This window comes from Felis catus, chromosome C2 (genome assembly GCF_018350175.1).
Source record: "Felis catus isolate Fca126 chromosome C2, F.catus_Fca126_mat1.0, whole genome shotgun sequence".
Taxonomy (NCBI): Eukaryota; Metazoa; Chordata; class Mammalia; order Carnivora; family Felidae; genus Felis; species Felis catus.
This window is the reverse complement of record NC_058376.1, coordinates 58,652,307-58,665,648: the sequence shown is the minus strand read 5'-3', so window position 1 is coordinate 58,665,648 and position 13,342 is coordinate 58,652,307. Positions and strand designations below refer to the sequence as shown.

General features: G+C 36.9%; 1 protein-coding gene across 7 annotated transcripts in view; it reads left to right on the top strand.

Annotated features, from left to right (window-relative positions):
• SLC9C1 (solute carrier family 9 member C1) overlaps nucleotides 1-13,342 on the top strand; it is a 103,323-nt gene that overhangs the window by 64,697 nt on the left and 25,284 nt on the right. For all 7 annotated transcript variants that reach the window (XM_011285957.4, XM_045036946.1, XM_045036943.1 and 4 more), the window contains 5 exons: nucleotides 4,393-4,588; nucleotides 6,063-6,248; nucleotides 8,113-8,262; nucleotides 9,990-10,041; nucleotides 11,290-11,438. In XM_011285957.4, coding sequence (XP_011284259.1) covers nucleotides 4,393-4,588; nucleotides 6,063-6,248; nucleotides 8,113-8,262; nucleotides 9,990-10,041; nucleotides 11,290-11,438 — 733 coding nt within the window. The remainder of the gene's footprint in view (nucleotides 1-4,392; nucleotides 4,589-6,062; nucleotides 6,249-8,112; nucleotides 8,263-9,989; nucleotides 10,042-11,289; nucleotides 11,439-13,342) is intronic.

Sequence of the window (13,342 nt, the reverse complement as noted above, 5' to 3'; positions counted from 1 at the left end):
TTGCTCCCTGGAAAGGACCAGAGGACATTTAGTTTCACGAGGCAACACTGAGAAACTCAATGATAGATGTCTTCTGCAAGGCACGGTTGACAGTAGTGGGGGCTGCCATGGAATTCATCTTACCAGTATCGAAAGGATTTGGGAATAGCAGAAGACAGATGGCAGCACTTAAGTGTCAGAAGCAAGGTGAGCATACTTTCTTTTGTGGACAGCAAACCTGGAGTAGCGGTCAGAGTACCTTGACCTGGGAATGGTTAACAAATAATGTGTGTCAAAGGGCAATATAGACAAATAGTTAACTACATTTTACTTGACTTTTCTAAAGATAGAGAACTGGTGAGCAAAGGGATCAGATCAACTACTACAAAGGAAGATCATGATTCCCCACCCTTTTCTTCTGAGTCAGTTCTCAGAACCAGAGCCCTTGAGAACGATCTACAGCAATACCACAAATACATGGGATAAATACTGCCTCAATCTTTTCTCAGATTGACCTTTAAGTCACTTTACCAGAGTTACTTTGCACTGAGAAAAAGAAAATACCCTGGGGAGCCTGAGTGGCTCAGTCGATTAAGTGTTCAACTTCGGCTCAGGTCATGATCTCTCGGTCCATGAGTTCGAGCCCTGCATCAGGCTCTGTGCTGACAGCTCAGAGCCTGGAGCCTGTTTCAGATTCTGTGTCTCCCTCTCTGTCTGACCCTCCCCCGTTCATGCTCTGTCTCTCTCTGTCTCGAAAATAAATAAACGTTAAAAAAAAAAGAATACCCAGACTTTTTTAAAGACCATGGGATATGGCATTAGAAATGGTACTGATACCAAAGGCTTGAAATGTTGTTATAGCTCTCAAGTTAGACAGGAAGCTTTTAGGCCAATAATATATGGGAGTCTCTGACCTAGTCTGTTTCATAATAATCCAGCAAGTCCACTGTGTGGTTATTTCCCTGAATCCCCGAGTGTATAGATGGGATGAGTATATCAATGATATACAATGAGGGGATTACAGTCTTTTCAGTAAATGACATTGGGAAAACTGGACAGCTGCATGCAAAATAATGAAACTAGACCACTATCTGACACCATACACAAAAATAATCTTGAAATGGACTAAAGTCTTGAATGTAAGACATGAAACCATAAAACTCCCAGAGGAAAACATGGGAGATACACTCCATGCTAGCAGTCTTGGCAATGACTTTTTGGATTTGACACCAAAAACAAAGTCAACAAAAGCAAAAGTAAACAAGTGGTACTACATCAAACTAAAAAGTTTCTGCACATGGTCTCCTGGGTGGCTCAGTTGGGTAAGCATCTGACTCTTGATTTTGGTTCAGGCCACAATGATCTCACAGTCAGGGGATAGGCGTGGAGTCTGCTTAAGATTTTCCCTCTCTCTCCCTCTCTCTCTACCCCTCTCCCACTCATGTGTGTGCATGTGCTCTCTCTCTCTCTCTCTCTCTCTCTCTCTCTCTCTCTCTCTCAAAAATAAATAGGGACACCTGGGTAGCTCAGTCAGTTGAGCATCCGACTATGGCTTAGGTCATGATCTCATGGCTTGTGGATTTGAGCCCCATGTCAGGCTCTGTGCTGACAGCTTAGAGCCTGGAGTCCACTTTGGATTCTGTGTCTCCCTCTCTCTCTACTCCCTTGCCCCCGCTCATACTCTGTCTCTCCTTCAAAAATAAATAAACATTAAAAAAATATTTTTTAATTACAAAATAAATAAAACAAGTGATCTTAAAATTAAAATATATAAAAAATAAAAACCTTCTGCACAGAAAAAAACAAAATTAAAAGCTATGGAGTAGGAGAAAATATTTGCAAATCATATATCTGATAAGGGGTTAGTAACTGATAGGTGTAAAGAACTCATACAATTCAATAACAACAACAATAAAAAAGCAAAACAACACCCTATTAAATAATGCTCAGAGGAAATAAACAGATACTTTTCCAAAGAAGACATACAAATGGTAAAAAAAAAATACCTGAAAATGTGCTTAATATCACTACTCCTCAGGGGAATGCAAATCAAAATGCAATGAAATATCACCTCACACCTGTTAGAATGCCTATCATCAAAAAGACAAGAGATAGTACATGTTGGCAAAGATGTGGAAAAAAGGAACCCTTGTACACTGTTGATAAGTATGTAAACTGATGCAGCCACTATGGAAAGCAGCCTGGAGATTCCTCAAAATAATCAAAATAGAACTACCATATGATCTAGCAATCCAGTGAAAACTCCTTTCATATCCAAGGTAAATAAAAACAAGATATCAAAGAGATCTGCACTCCCACGTTCAATGCAACATTATTCACAGTAGCCAAGATATGAAAATAACCTAATTGTCCATCAGTGTATGATTGATTGAAGAAAATAAGGTATATGAGAATATTATTTGCCATGAGAAAGAAGGATATCCTTCCTTTTGCAACAATACAGATGGACGTCAAGGGCATTATGGTAAGTGAAAATAAGCCCGAAAAAGACAAATACTGCATGATATCACTAATGTGTTGAGTATACAAAAGAAAAAAACGAAAAAATCAACTCATAGAAATAGAGAATAGCAAAGTGGTTACCTGGTTACCAGCTGAGGGGTTGAAGAAATAAAGAAAGGATGGTAAAAGGTTACAACCTTTCAGCTAGAAGATGACTCGGGTCTGAGAATCTGATATAAGACACGGTGACTCTAGCTGAAAACCCTCAATAGTATAGTTGAAATTTGTTAAAGGAGTAGAACCTGAAAGGTCTCATCCCCCACAGAAGGTAATCATAGGACATGATGGATATGTTAATTCATTAGTGTGGGGACTCTTTTCACAATGTATACATTAAATCACCACGATGTACACTTTAAATATCTACAATTTTATATCTAATTATACCTCAATACAGCCGAAAGTTTAAAAAAGGTAAAAATAGCATTCTGGAGATAGAACTGAGATGGGCAGAATTTGACAAGGCTTCGCTTATACTCTGGTTTCTCTTCAAATCATATAAATAGTGCGCCTTTTAACAAGGCTTCACTCTATGGCTCCTTCCTCACACAGTCACTGCCAAAGGCTTTAGAGGTCCTTGAGAATGTGAAGACAGGATCATAATTTATTCCTAATGTCATCTTCAGGATCCCAAATTGTAAGAGTTTCAGGTCCTGAGTAATACAGATCCACCTCTGAGAGGAGGGAGATCCACTACTTACCTAATCTGAATTCAGCAGCTGATTAATCACGTCACTTGAGTTTTAACAATATAATGCATTATTATATTACTTGAAAAATGAAAAAATAAAAATACATAAGTAAATCCTTGTATCCACAGTTCCACTCCCTGGCATACTTGGTACAGAAACTATTTTTCAAAACATATGCATGAATTTACATTTTTTGGTGAAGTGTGGATGTATACTATTCCACTACCACACCTCCTGGGATTTTTTTCCCTCAGATTTTATGCTTTGACAAAGAAAGATGCTCATGACACATTGTTAAGAGAAAAGAAAAAAAATTACAGAACAAAACGTATAATATAATTTCTTTTGTGTTTATAGATAATGATTACATTTAGAACAGTATTCAAACTATTAATCATAGTCATCTCCGGAAGGTGGAAGGGATTGACTTTGTTTTATGATTTTTTTTAATGTTTGTTTATTTATTTGTCTGTTTATTTTTAATGTTTATTTCTTTTTAAGAGAAAGAGACAGAGCACGAGTGGGGGAGGGGCAGAGACAGAAGGCGACAATCCAAGCAGGCTCCAGATTCCAAGCTGTCAGCACAGAGCCCTATGCAGGGCTGGAACCCACACACCATGAGATCATGACCTGAGCCGAAGTCGGGGGCTTAACTGACTGAGCCCCCCAGGCACCCCAATGTTTATTTTTGACAGAGAGACAGGGGCCGCAGGGGCGGGAGGGGAGGGCACTGAGAGAGGGAGACACAGAATCTGGAGCAGGGTCCAGGCTCTGAGCTGTCAGCACAGAGCCCAATGCAGGACTCAATTCACAAACTATGAGATCATGACCCGATCTGAAGTCGGAGGCTTGACTGACTGAGCCACCCAGGTGCCCCTGTTTTATGATTTTTTTAAATACTTTCAGTTTGCATTATTCCCATCTGTGACCAAAAGTATTTCTATTAAAAGTAAAAGTGAATGAAAGTTGACGAAGGTGGGGGAAAAAGAAAGGAAATCAGCCTGAAGACATTTAGCAGAGGAGGAAATTAAAAGGACAGCATCTGAAGTGGGATGCCAGAAAGTGTTAGGGAGTGACTGTTCCTACCCAGAACTAAGCTGGCTTCTGTGCTATAGATGATTAGAACATAGCTGAGCATATAATGAAAATAATTCCGTATAATTATTTTATCAGATAAAACTTATTTTTTTTTTTGCAGACATTGCTTTCTTCAGTCATGCCATAAAATCGTATTTACTAATGAATTTGAGTATGTTGGATATCTTGTGATAATGATGAATATGTTTCCGGTTACAATTTCTTGGATACCTGAATTAAATGATATCTATGAGTATGAATTAGAACATTCTAACTACCTTTTTCTTACGTTTTATATCATGGAGGCCCTACTTAAGGTAATCCAAATTGTGTGTGTATGTGTGTGTGTATGTGCATGAACATGCTATATGTCTCACAGAGAGATTCCCTAACTTCATTTTTCAGCATTAGCTACACACAATTTTCTAAAGGAGTATGTGAAATTCTCTTTCACTTCTCAAACAAATAAACTTTAATTTTTAAAGGTAAATTTTTGGGGCGCCTGGGTGGTTCAGTTGGTTTAGCATCCGACTTCAGCTCAGGTCACGATCTCACCGTCCATGGGTGTGAGTCCCGCATCAGGCTCTGTGCTGACAGCTCAGAGCCTGGAGCTTGCTTCAGATTCTGTGTCTCCCTCTCTCTCTGCCCCTCCCCTGCTCGCGCTCTATCTCTCAAAAATAAATAAAACGTTAAAGGTAAGTAAATTTTTAAGGCAACTCAATAGCCAACATCCATACTTTAAGAACTGATTTTGTATTTGCAAAAATAAATTTCAAAATGGTGTGTGTTGAAGGGAGTTTCAAAGGTGTTGGCAGTGGTCTTAAACTTAGCAGGGTAGTAGTGTTCATTTTATTTTTTTAATACTAGATAGATAAACAGATAGATAGGTAGAGTGATACATATCCCTGTAAACTTGAAAAACATTTCATGATTTGATTTTTAAATCAAATATAAAGGTAGTTTTGTAAAATGAGGAAATAAACCCCCACAAATTGATTATAGTATTGTGTCATATGGATCGAAAAGTGGAGGTTGAGTATGTGAGTACATAGCTTGATGAACAAAAATAAGGGAAAAGTCAGAAGCAACACTAGGATGCCCACAAGAAACATCACTCCCAGTGACTGGAGCTTAGGGATGGGTTGGTCAGCATGGAGATTGGAAAGGTGTTAGATTTGCATGAAGGATATGGAATATGAGATAGGAGATGTGGACGTAAAGAATAAAGAGCTTCACACACCATGCCTATCTCATTCACTTCCCTGGCATCAACTACCATTTATAGTCTAATGACTTTCCAATTCAGTTCCCTGCTCAGATTTTATCAAGAACCTCAGATCATATAGACAACTGATGACTGGATCTCCCCAACAAAATACTGTGCAAACATCTCAAACAGCATATTCTTAACAAACTTATCTTCTGTAAGCCTACTCTCCCTTCAAAATTCCACTGGAAATCCAATTTCCCAGGCTTGAATCCAGTCATTTTTAATACTTCCCATTCTTTTAGCTATAGTAGGTTTTCTGAAACAAAGAAGGAATGAAAGAATGAACTGTCATAAAATAGTAGGGAATTTTGAATATTTTCCCCCTTGGAATGGGTGCTTCAATATTCCAACCATTTTAATTTCAAGTTAATATGATTATTTACTAGTATTTCAGACGAGTAGTCTTAAGGTAGATCAGAGAAAAAAACCTAATGAGTGATATTTCAGTTATTGTAGAAAATGTTGCAGTAAAAGCAAAAACAAACAAGATAATGTGTTGTTGTTTTTTTTAAAATCAACAGATGGCTGCAATGAGGAAGGAATATTTTTCACATACCTGGAATCTATTTGAGTTGACAATTACATTAGTTGGCATCATAGATGTAATTCTTATTGAGACAAATTACATTACTTATACTTTTGAATTTATTCAAACTGTAATCTTTTTTAAAATTGTTCGATTTTTTCGCATACTACGTATTTTAAAGGTAAAGAACCATAAAATCATTCGTTTTCAAATTCTAATGACTGCTTCATGAAATATGGACTAAAGTTTACTAGTTTTATGGCTTCCACTTTCTATTGGAATGATGTTTATATTTCAAATGTTATATCCCTTTCACAAATTAAATTTTGTAACAGTGTTTTATGAGTATCCAAATTATATTTGTAGTTTACTTAGCATATGAAAGTATAGAAATGTTCATCACAGCTTTTCCTTGAATAGAGAGTACATGACAAATTCCGTATTAATGTAAATATAAACTAACCCCAAAATTATGTATATTTTTATAGATACCTGGTATAGATACCTGGTATAAAATCAACAAAACAACCATGCAAACCATTCACAGTGACAAAACAAATAGTATAAATTCATACACATCACAAAACCAAAAAATGCACATTTCATGTTATATAAATTCATAGTAATATAAAATCACAGCATCACAATGACCTTTGATTGTCTAATACACCTTTCTATGACAAATATGATATTTTTTCTATACAGTTATTTCAATGACATGAAACTCACTCATCACAAAGCATATGAAGTGTGTATATGGATACAGATATACTCTCCCTCTCTCTCACCACCTCTCTCTCTCTTCATCCACAAATAAGGTACATACACATACAAGCACTGTGAGAGATACAAGGCTAAGTAAAACATAGTTCATCTAGAAATAAAACTAATAGGTTAGAATCTTTACATTTAAAGTTTTCTTACATATGCTTAAAAAATAATTATGCTACCAAGAGAAATAACTAGGTCTAAAAGTATGCAACTCGTAGCTTTTCCAGTTTTACTACTAAATGAGACCGTAAGTAATGCTAGTGTGCAATTTGACCTAAGGAAGGCAAGTAAAGTGTATTCAGTGACTACTTAATTCTTTCTGATGGGAAGATACGCAGAGTCTACCAAATATTTTAAATGAAAAAAACTGGTAAACAACTTAAGAAAAGTTTGTATATGTATTCAGGAAACTCTGAACTCTTATCTTATGTCAGACGATAGTCCTTGGAACATAAAGACAAATTATCTGTACTCTCTACCCCCAGAGAACTCATCGTAGAAGGGAAATGATATGTCATCTAGATGTTCCAATGTTATATTGTAGAATATACAAGTGCAAAACAGAGTCTGTACACAACGCTGAGATTTAAAAAAAAAAAAAAGACTTCCTTTATTAGGTGATACTTGTGATACTTGAACTGAATCTTGAAAGATGAACATAAACTAGCTCTTCTAGGATTAATGGCAGGTGGTTGGAAGGCAGACTATGGAGGTTATGGAGCATAGACAGGACACCAGAAATAGCCAACTCTACTGAAGTGAGGGGATTGCTCAGTGGTAAGAGATAATCTGGAAATGTAAACCTCAGCAAAGAAACAACGAGAAGTTAATGGTGGGGTCACACAAGAAGCATAATTGTGGTGGGTTCTAACCCCCAAATAAACCTTCTAGCAAGAAGATTAGTAGGAGATTTTGCAGGTAAAATAGCAATACTTTATAGACATTTTTTGACTTAAGCCCAAAAGATTAATTGCTTTGTTTTCCAAGAAGTTAAGCCAGTTGAAAATAACATCCAGTTCTCTATAAGGGACATAAGTAAAGAGTAAAGTCATCACTTCACATAGGTGCCCAACATTATTAGTTACTAGGAAATAGCTGTAGTCATGAAGTTATAAAGTTATCATGAATAAAATAACTAAGAACCTCGACAGGTTACTATAGTTACCATTGAAAGAATGTTATTTCTTAGCATTATCTACTTTAGGTAAACTAATAGACATATAATTAACTAAATGTATACAATTTATGTTAAATAGTAGTTCTGCTTTTTTCAGCTCATAACCCCCAAGTTGCTGCAAATAATAGATAAAAAGATGAGTCATCAGCTATCCTTTAAATATGCTATACTAAAAGGTTATATCCAAGGTGAAGCAGACATAATGACTATAATTGATCAAATTTCAAGTTCTAAGCAAGTTAAACAGGTGAGAAAAACTTTAAATACTAAGGAGAGGGTTTATTCCTCCAGTCCCTCTGTTGCCCCACCCATTATGTTCTCGGTCTCTATGTGTAGGTGTGGTCCCTGACTCCTGATTCCCTGAGTGATTTCTGTAAAAACTTAAACTAGTCTACACCTGTATTACTCAAATGCCTCCTTACTGAAATGTCTGTGCCACAGTAGCAAGTCATGAGGCTTTTGCAACCCACCTTTTCATTCTTGTGGAAGCTCTTGTGAAGCCTGTGTGCAGTGGGTAGTTCCCTCCTGATCCAAGTTGCAGGATCTTTCAGCTATAGCTGTGCTCAACAGGAAACACTGGAGGATGAGACGTGATGGCAGTGTTGATCAACCAGAACTTCCTCATAGTTCCCAAAGGCTCCCCTCCTGTCTATATGCCTCATTTCCCCACGGTAAATAGTAATAGAAGCAAAGGATGGGGATCTGGAAACTGGGAAGAGTAATAATAACTCATCTGGAAGGAAACCTTGTCTAATTCTTTCATTACACAGTTAAGGGGGGGGGGGGAGAGCCAAGAGAGGTTGAATGATTATGCTCAAAGTCACATAGGTAGTAAATAGCAAAGAGAATTCTAGGGCCTAAGTTCTAGATTTTAGTTTTCTTTTCTCTTTCTTTTCTTTTTTCTTTCCTTTGTTATTTATTTTTTTTTTAGTGAGCTTTACACCCGATGTGTGGCTCCAACAGTTGCATGCTCTACTGACTGAGCCAGCCAGACACCTCCTAGATTTTGTTTTTTACTGTTTTGACTGAGGCAGACTAACACTATGTTCTCACAAGTTTGTCAACTATGTGAAACATTTACCTTTCAAGGCAACTTAGAACATCTAAATTCTGTGTAATGTACCCAAATCTTGATAGTCAGGAAAATTGAACTGATGATACGTAGTAGAACACAAAAGTATCTTTCCTTTCTTTATCACCTGGAACTTTAAAACTGTTTTCTTGGCGGTGCCTGGGTGGTTCAGTCGGTTGAACATCCGACTCTTGGTTTCTACTCAGGTCATGATCTCATGGTTCATGGCTTCAAGACCCACATCAGGCTCTGAGCTGACAATGAGGAGCTTGCTTGGGATTCTCTCTCTCCCTCTCTCTCTGACCCTCCCCTGCTCATGCTGTCTCTGTCTCTCTCAAAATAAATAAACATAAAAAAATAAATAAATCAAACTGTTTTCCTGAATTTTGTTACCTTTTCTAACCTGGAAAAAGGATATTTAGCCCTGGAATTTGAGAATACACAGTAGGAAATATAAAAGGACCTGAATCTCTAAGATGTTGTCTGGTTTTAGTCCCTACTGCTCTCACACAGCTTGGCCAAACATTTTACCTCACTTAAGATTGAAAGCTTCCCCTGTATCCCCAATTTAGAGGCTTTAATAACATTGAAGAGGAAAATATCTACCATGTGTGTGTTTTTCAGAATCAATAGTAACCTAAAGCAAGTTACTTTTAGAGAAAAAAAATATGACTTGCCTTCAGGCTTCTCAAAATCAACCTGTTATGCCACTTTTTACTCTCTCTACCACTCTTCCTGGAGCAAATTAAGGTTATTGCACAAAACTCAGTTCTAATCCCTAAAAAGCTCCCCATCATATTTTTCTTTCAAGTTATTAGGTTAAAAATCCATCAGCTGCAAATGTAAAGACATTTTATAACAGCTTGTTTTCCAATGGGGATAATGCTTCTTTTATTTCGTAGATATTATTAAGGAGGATAATGAAGAATACAGGACATGCTCTGAAAGAGCTAGGTAGGTAACCCTCATTCTAAAGATTAAGCACAACCATCTCTTATTATCATTACTTCTGAAAGGCAGTTGTTTTGACAACTAAACCGATTGTTAAGGCAACCTATTTATTACTACTAATAAAGTGAGTAACTTCAACAATCAACATGATCATATCTTTGGCTGCATGGGTTTAGTGTAATATTACCTCTCCACGTTTGTTCTTTCTGCCCTATACCCCAATGAAGACCTTTTAATTCCTCTTTAAAGGAAACACATTAGCACTGCATGTTTATACACACTATTATCACCTTATAAATTCTATTTTCTTCCAAACCAAAAGTACATATACCTCCCTGAGCAATACAGGGGAAAAAGTTACTTTTTCTCTCCACTTGCCATAGAGTTGTCATGTGAAGATTTAGTTTTATAAGTTGAAATCACAACCGAGCTTCACAGATCTCTGATATGTCTCCTGGAAGGCCCTATGCCTAAACATGGCACCAGCTTATTCCCTGAGTCATGCCACTCATGCTCCTAGTAGAGGATTAATACTGGAAGTGGGACAGACACACTCCTATAGTATAGTGTTCATGTGTGAGGAGAAGGAGGGGGGTTGATACCAGATGGTGGGCAGTAAAAGGGTACAGCAAGCATGAGAATGGAACTGGACTTGAGAGATCTTGCACGGCAGATAGTCATCAAGCCAGACAAGAAGTCATCACCAAGGAAAAGCCCAAATGTAGAATCTAAGTGAATGAAACTCTGTGGGCATTTAGGAATCCAGATAAGACAGGCAGAAGAGCATAGACGGATGAGTCATCTAGACGCACAGGCATGCTGGGTGGGCAATGAGCCAGGATGAATGAGAGGACTTAATCAGAAGCCATATCTAAGTGCACAGTTTGTAGTCAAAGATCCTAATTCAACAGAATGGAAAAGCGGGACATAAACCCCAGACCTAGAAACCAGAAGAGCCTCTCAGTGTTCCATGCAAGTGGATCAGTGTAATTGCTAATCCTACGACTAGGGCTGTCTGTCCTTCCTCGTGGGCATAGGTGTAAGTACAAGCCGACAAGAAAATGGTAAACAGAACTATGCTGCTGCTGGTGAATTATGATTGATTGCAGAGGACTCATCAGGGAGAGATATATTTCTCTGTGTTGAGGGCTGTACTCCATGGATTTAGAGCAAAAATATTGAGCTTATTGTCCACATGAAATATTTAAATAATGTTCTTATTTTTTCTGAAAATATTGTGTTATTTTTCAGGCTACTTAGAGTATGATCACCCGGAAATTGCTATTACTATGAAAACAAAGGAGGAGATTAATGTCATGCTCAATTTGGCTAGAGAAATTGTTAAGGTTTTTAGGTCAAAAGGGATTATTCATAAAATCGAAGGTTCTGAAATTAATAAGGTAAGGTGGCATATTTTAAAAACAAATATACTTTCTTGATATATAGTCATCCATGATCTTCAAACCTACTTTTGATTTTCCATTACAGACCATCTCTGGTATATGAATATCCACATTAAAATAATTGTCTAAAGAAAAGCACATACCATAAAGCATTTCCTTCTTGAATTCCAGTGGTCAGCTTTTCTTTCCATTTCTTGCCAAAGTGAGGGACCATCTCTTTCTATGCTTTGCTCCCAAATCAGGGGTATGATAAAACTACTCCTCACTAGGCTAGAGTGGGTATCAATATTTTCCTGGGAATTATCTGTGCCACCGAAACAGCTTTTCCTATAGAATTCCATGACTTATAAGAACACCCAACTATAGGGTGAAAAATAACTACATTTCCTTTCTCTAAGTTATTTATTAGTACCATGACATATAAAAATATAGAGGGTCCCACTAATTCCATAAGTAGAAAATTTATTCCCCAAATTGGGAACCGTATAAAAAAAAATCCAAAAGCTATTATGCTTGTGAATACATATACAAAACTTTTAAACATAATAGTAGCTAATTGAATCTTGTAACATATTAAAAGTTTAGTAAGTATATATTATTAGTAAGTAATATATTAGTAAGTAATATATATCATATATTAAATATATATTAGTAAGTAATATACTATGACTAAGAAGGTTTTAGCTCATAAAATAGCTATAGAACTTATTCAAAGATTTAAAAAGAAGAAAAAACATTTGACAAAATTCATTGTTCAAAATATTTTTAAAAATTCTTGCAAGACTAATAAATAGCATCTTTAATCCAATAAAGAGTTTCTACTAAAAATTTAAAACGAACATAGTATTAGATGTCAAAACACTTATAAGTATACCATTTAAAGTCAGGAAAAAGAAGTCTTAGCCAGGTCAAGAAAAAAAAAAGGAAATTGAGAGATAAAATTTTTGGGAAAAGGAAAAGACAGTTATTATATGTTGATGGTTTAATTTAAAATCCTAGAGAATTGGGGCGCCTGGGTGGTGCAGTCGGTTAAGCGTCCGACTTCAGCCAGGTCACGATCTTGCGGTCCGTGAGTTTGAGCCCCGCGTCAGGCTCTGGGCTGATGGCTCAGAGCCTGGAGCCTGTTTCCGATTCTGTGTCTCCCTCTCTCTCTGCCCCTCCCCTGTTCATGCTCTGTCTCTCTCTGTCCCAAAAATAAACGTTGAAAAAAAAATTTTTTTTAAAAAATAAAATCCTAGAGAATTAATAGGCTTAATAATATAGGATTAATAAGATAAATTATAGAATATTCAGAAATACTATCAACATTCAAAATTCTTCCCCAACTAAAGAAAATATAGAAAAATATTCTATTCACAGTATTAATTAAAAACTAAATCTTAGGGGCGCCTGGGTGGTGCAGTCGGTTAGGCGTCCGACTTCAGCCAGGTCACGATCTCGCGGTCTGTGAGTTCGAGCCCCGCGTCAGGCTCTGGGCTGATGGCTCGGAGCCTGGAGCCTGTTTCCGATTCTGTGTCTCCCTCTCTCTCTGCCCCTCCCCCGTTCATGCTCTGTCTCTCTCTGTCCCAAAAATAAATAAACGTTGAAAAAAAAATTAAAAAAAAAAAGAAAATAGAAATAATAACCCAAACCAATGTTATTGATTGATTGATTGACTGATTGAGCAAAAAATCATACCAGTTTATTAGGGGATTTTAACATTAAGGGTTTTCTCTCTCTCTCTTTAAAATTTTTTTTAAAAAATTTTTTAACGTATTTATTTTCGAGAGAGAGAGAGCATGTGTGCGAGAGCATGAGTGGGGGAGGAGCAAAGAGATGGAAACAGAATCTGAAGCAGGCTCCAGCCTCTGAGCTGTCAGCACAGAGCCTGATGCAGGACTTGAACCCAAGAACTGTAAGAT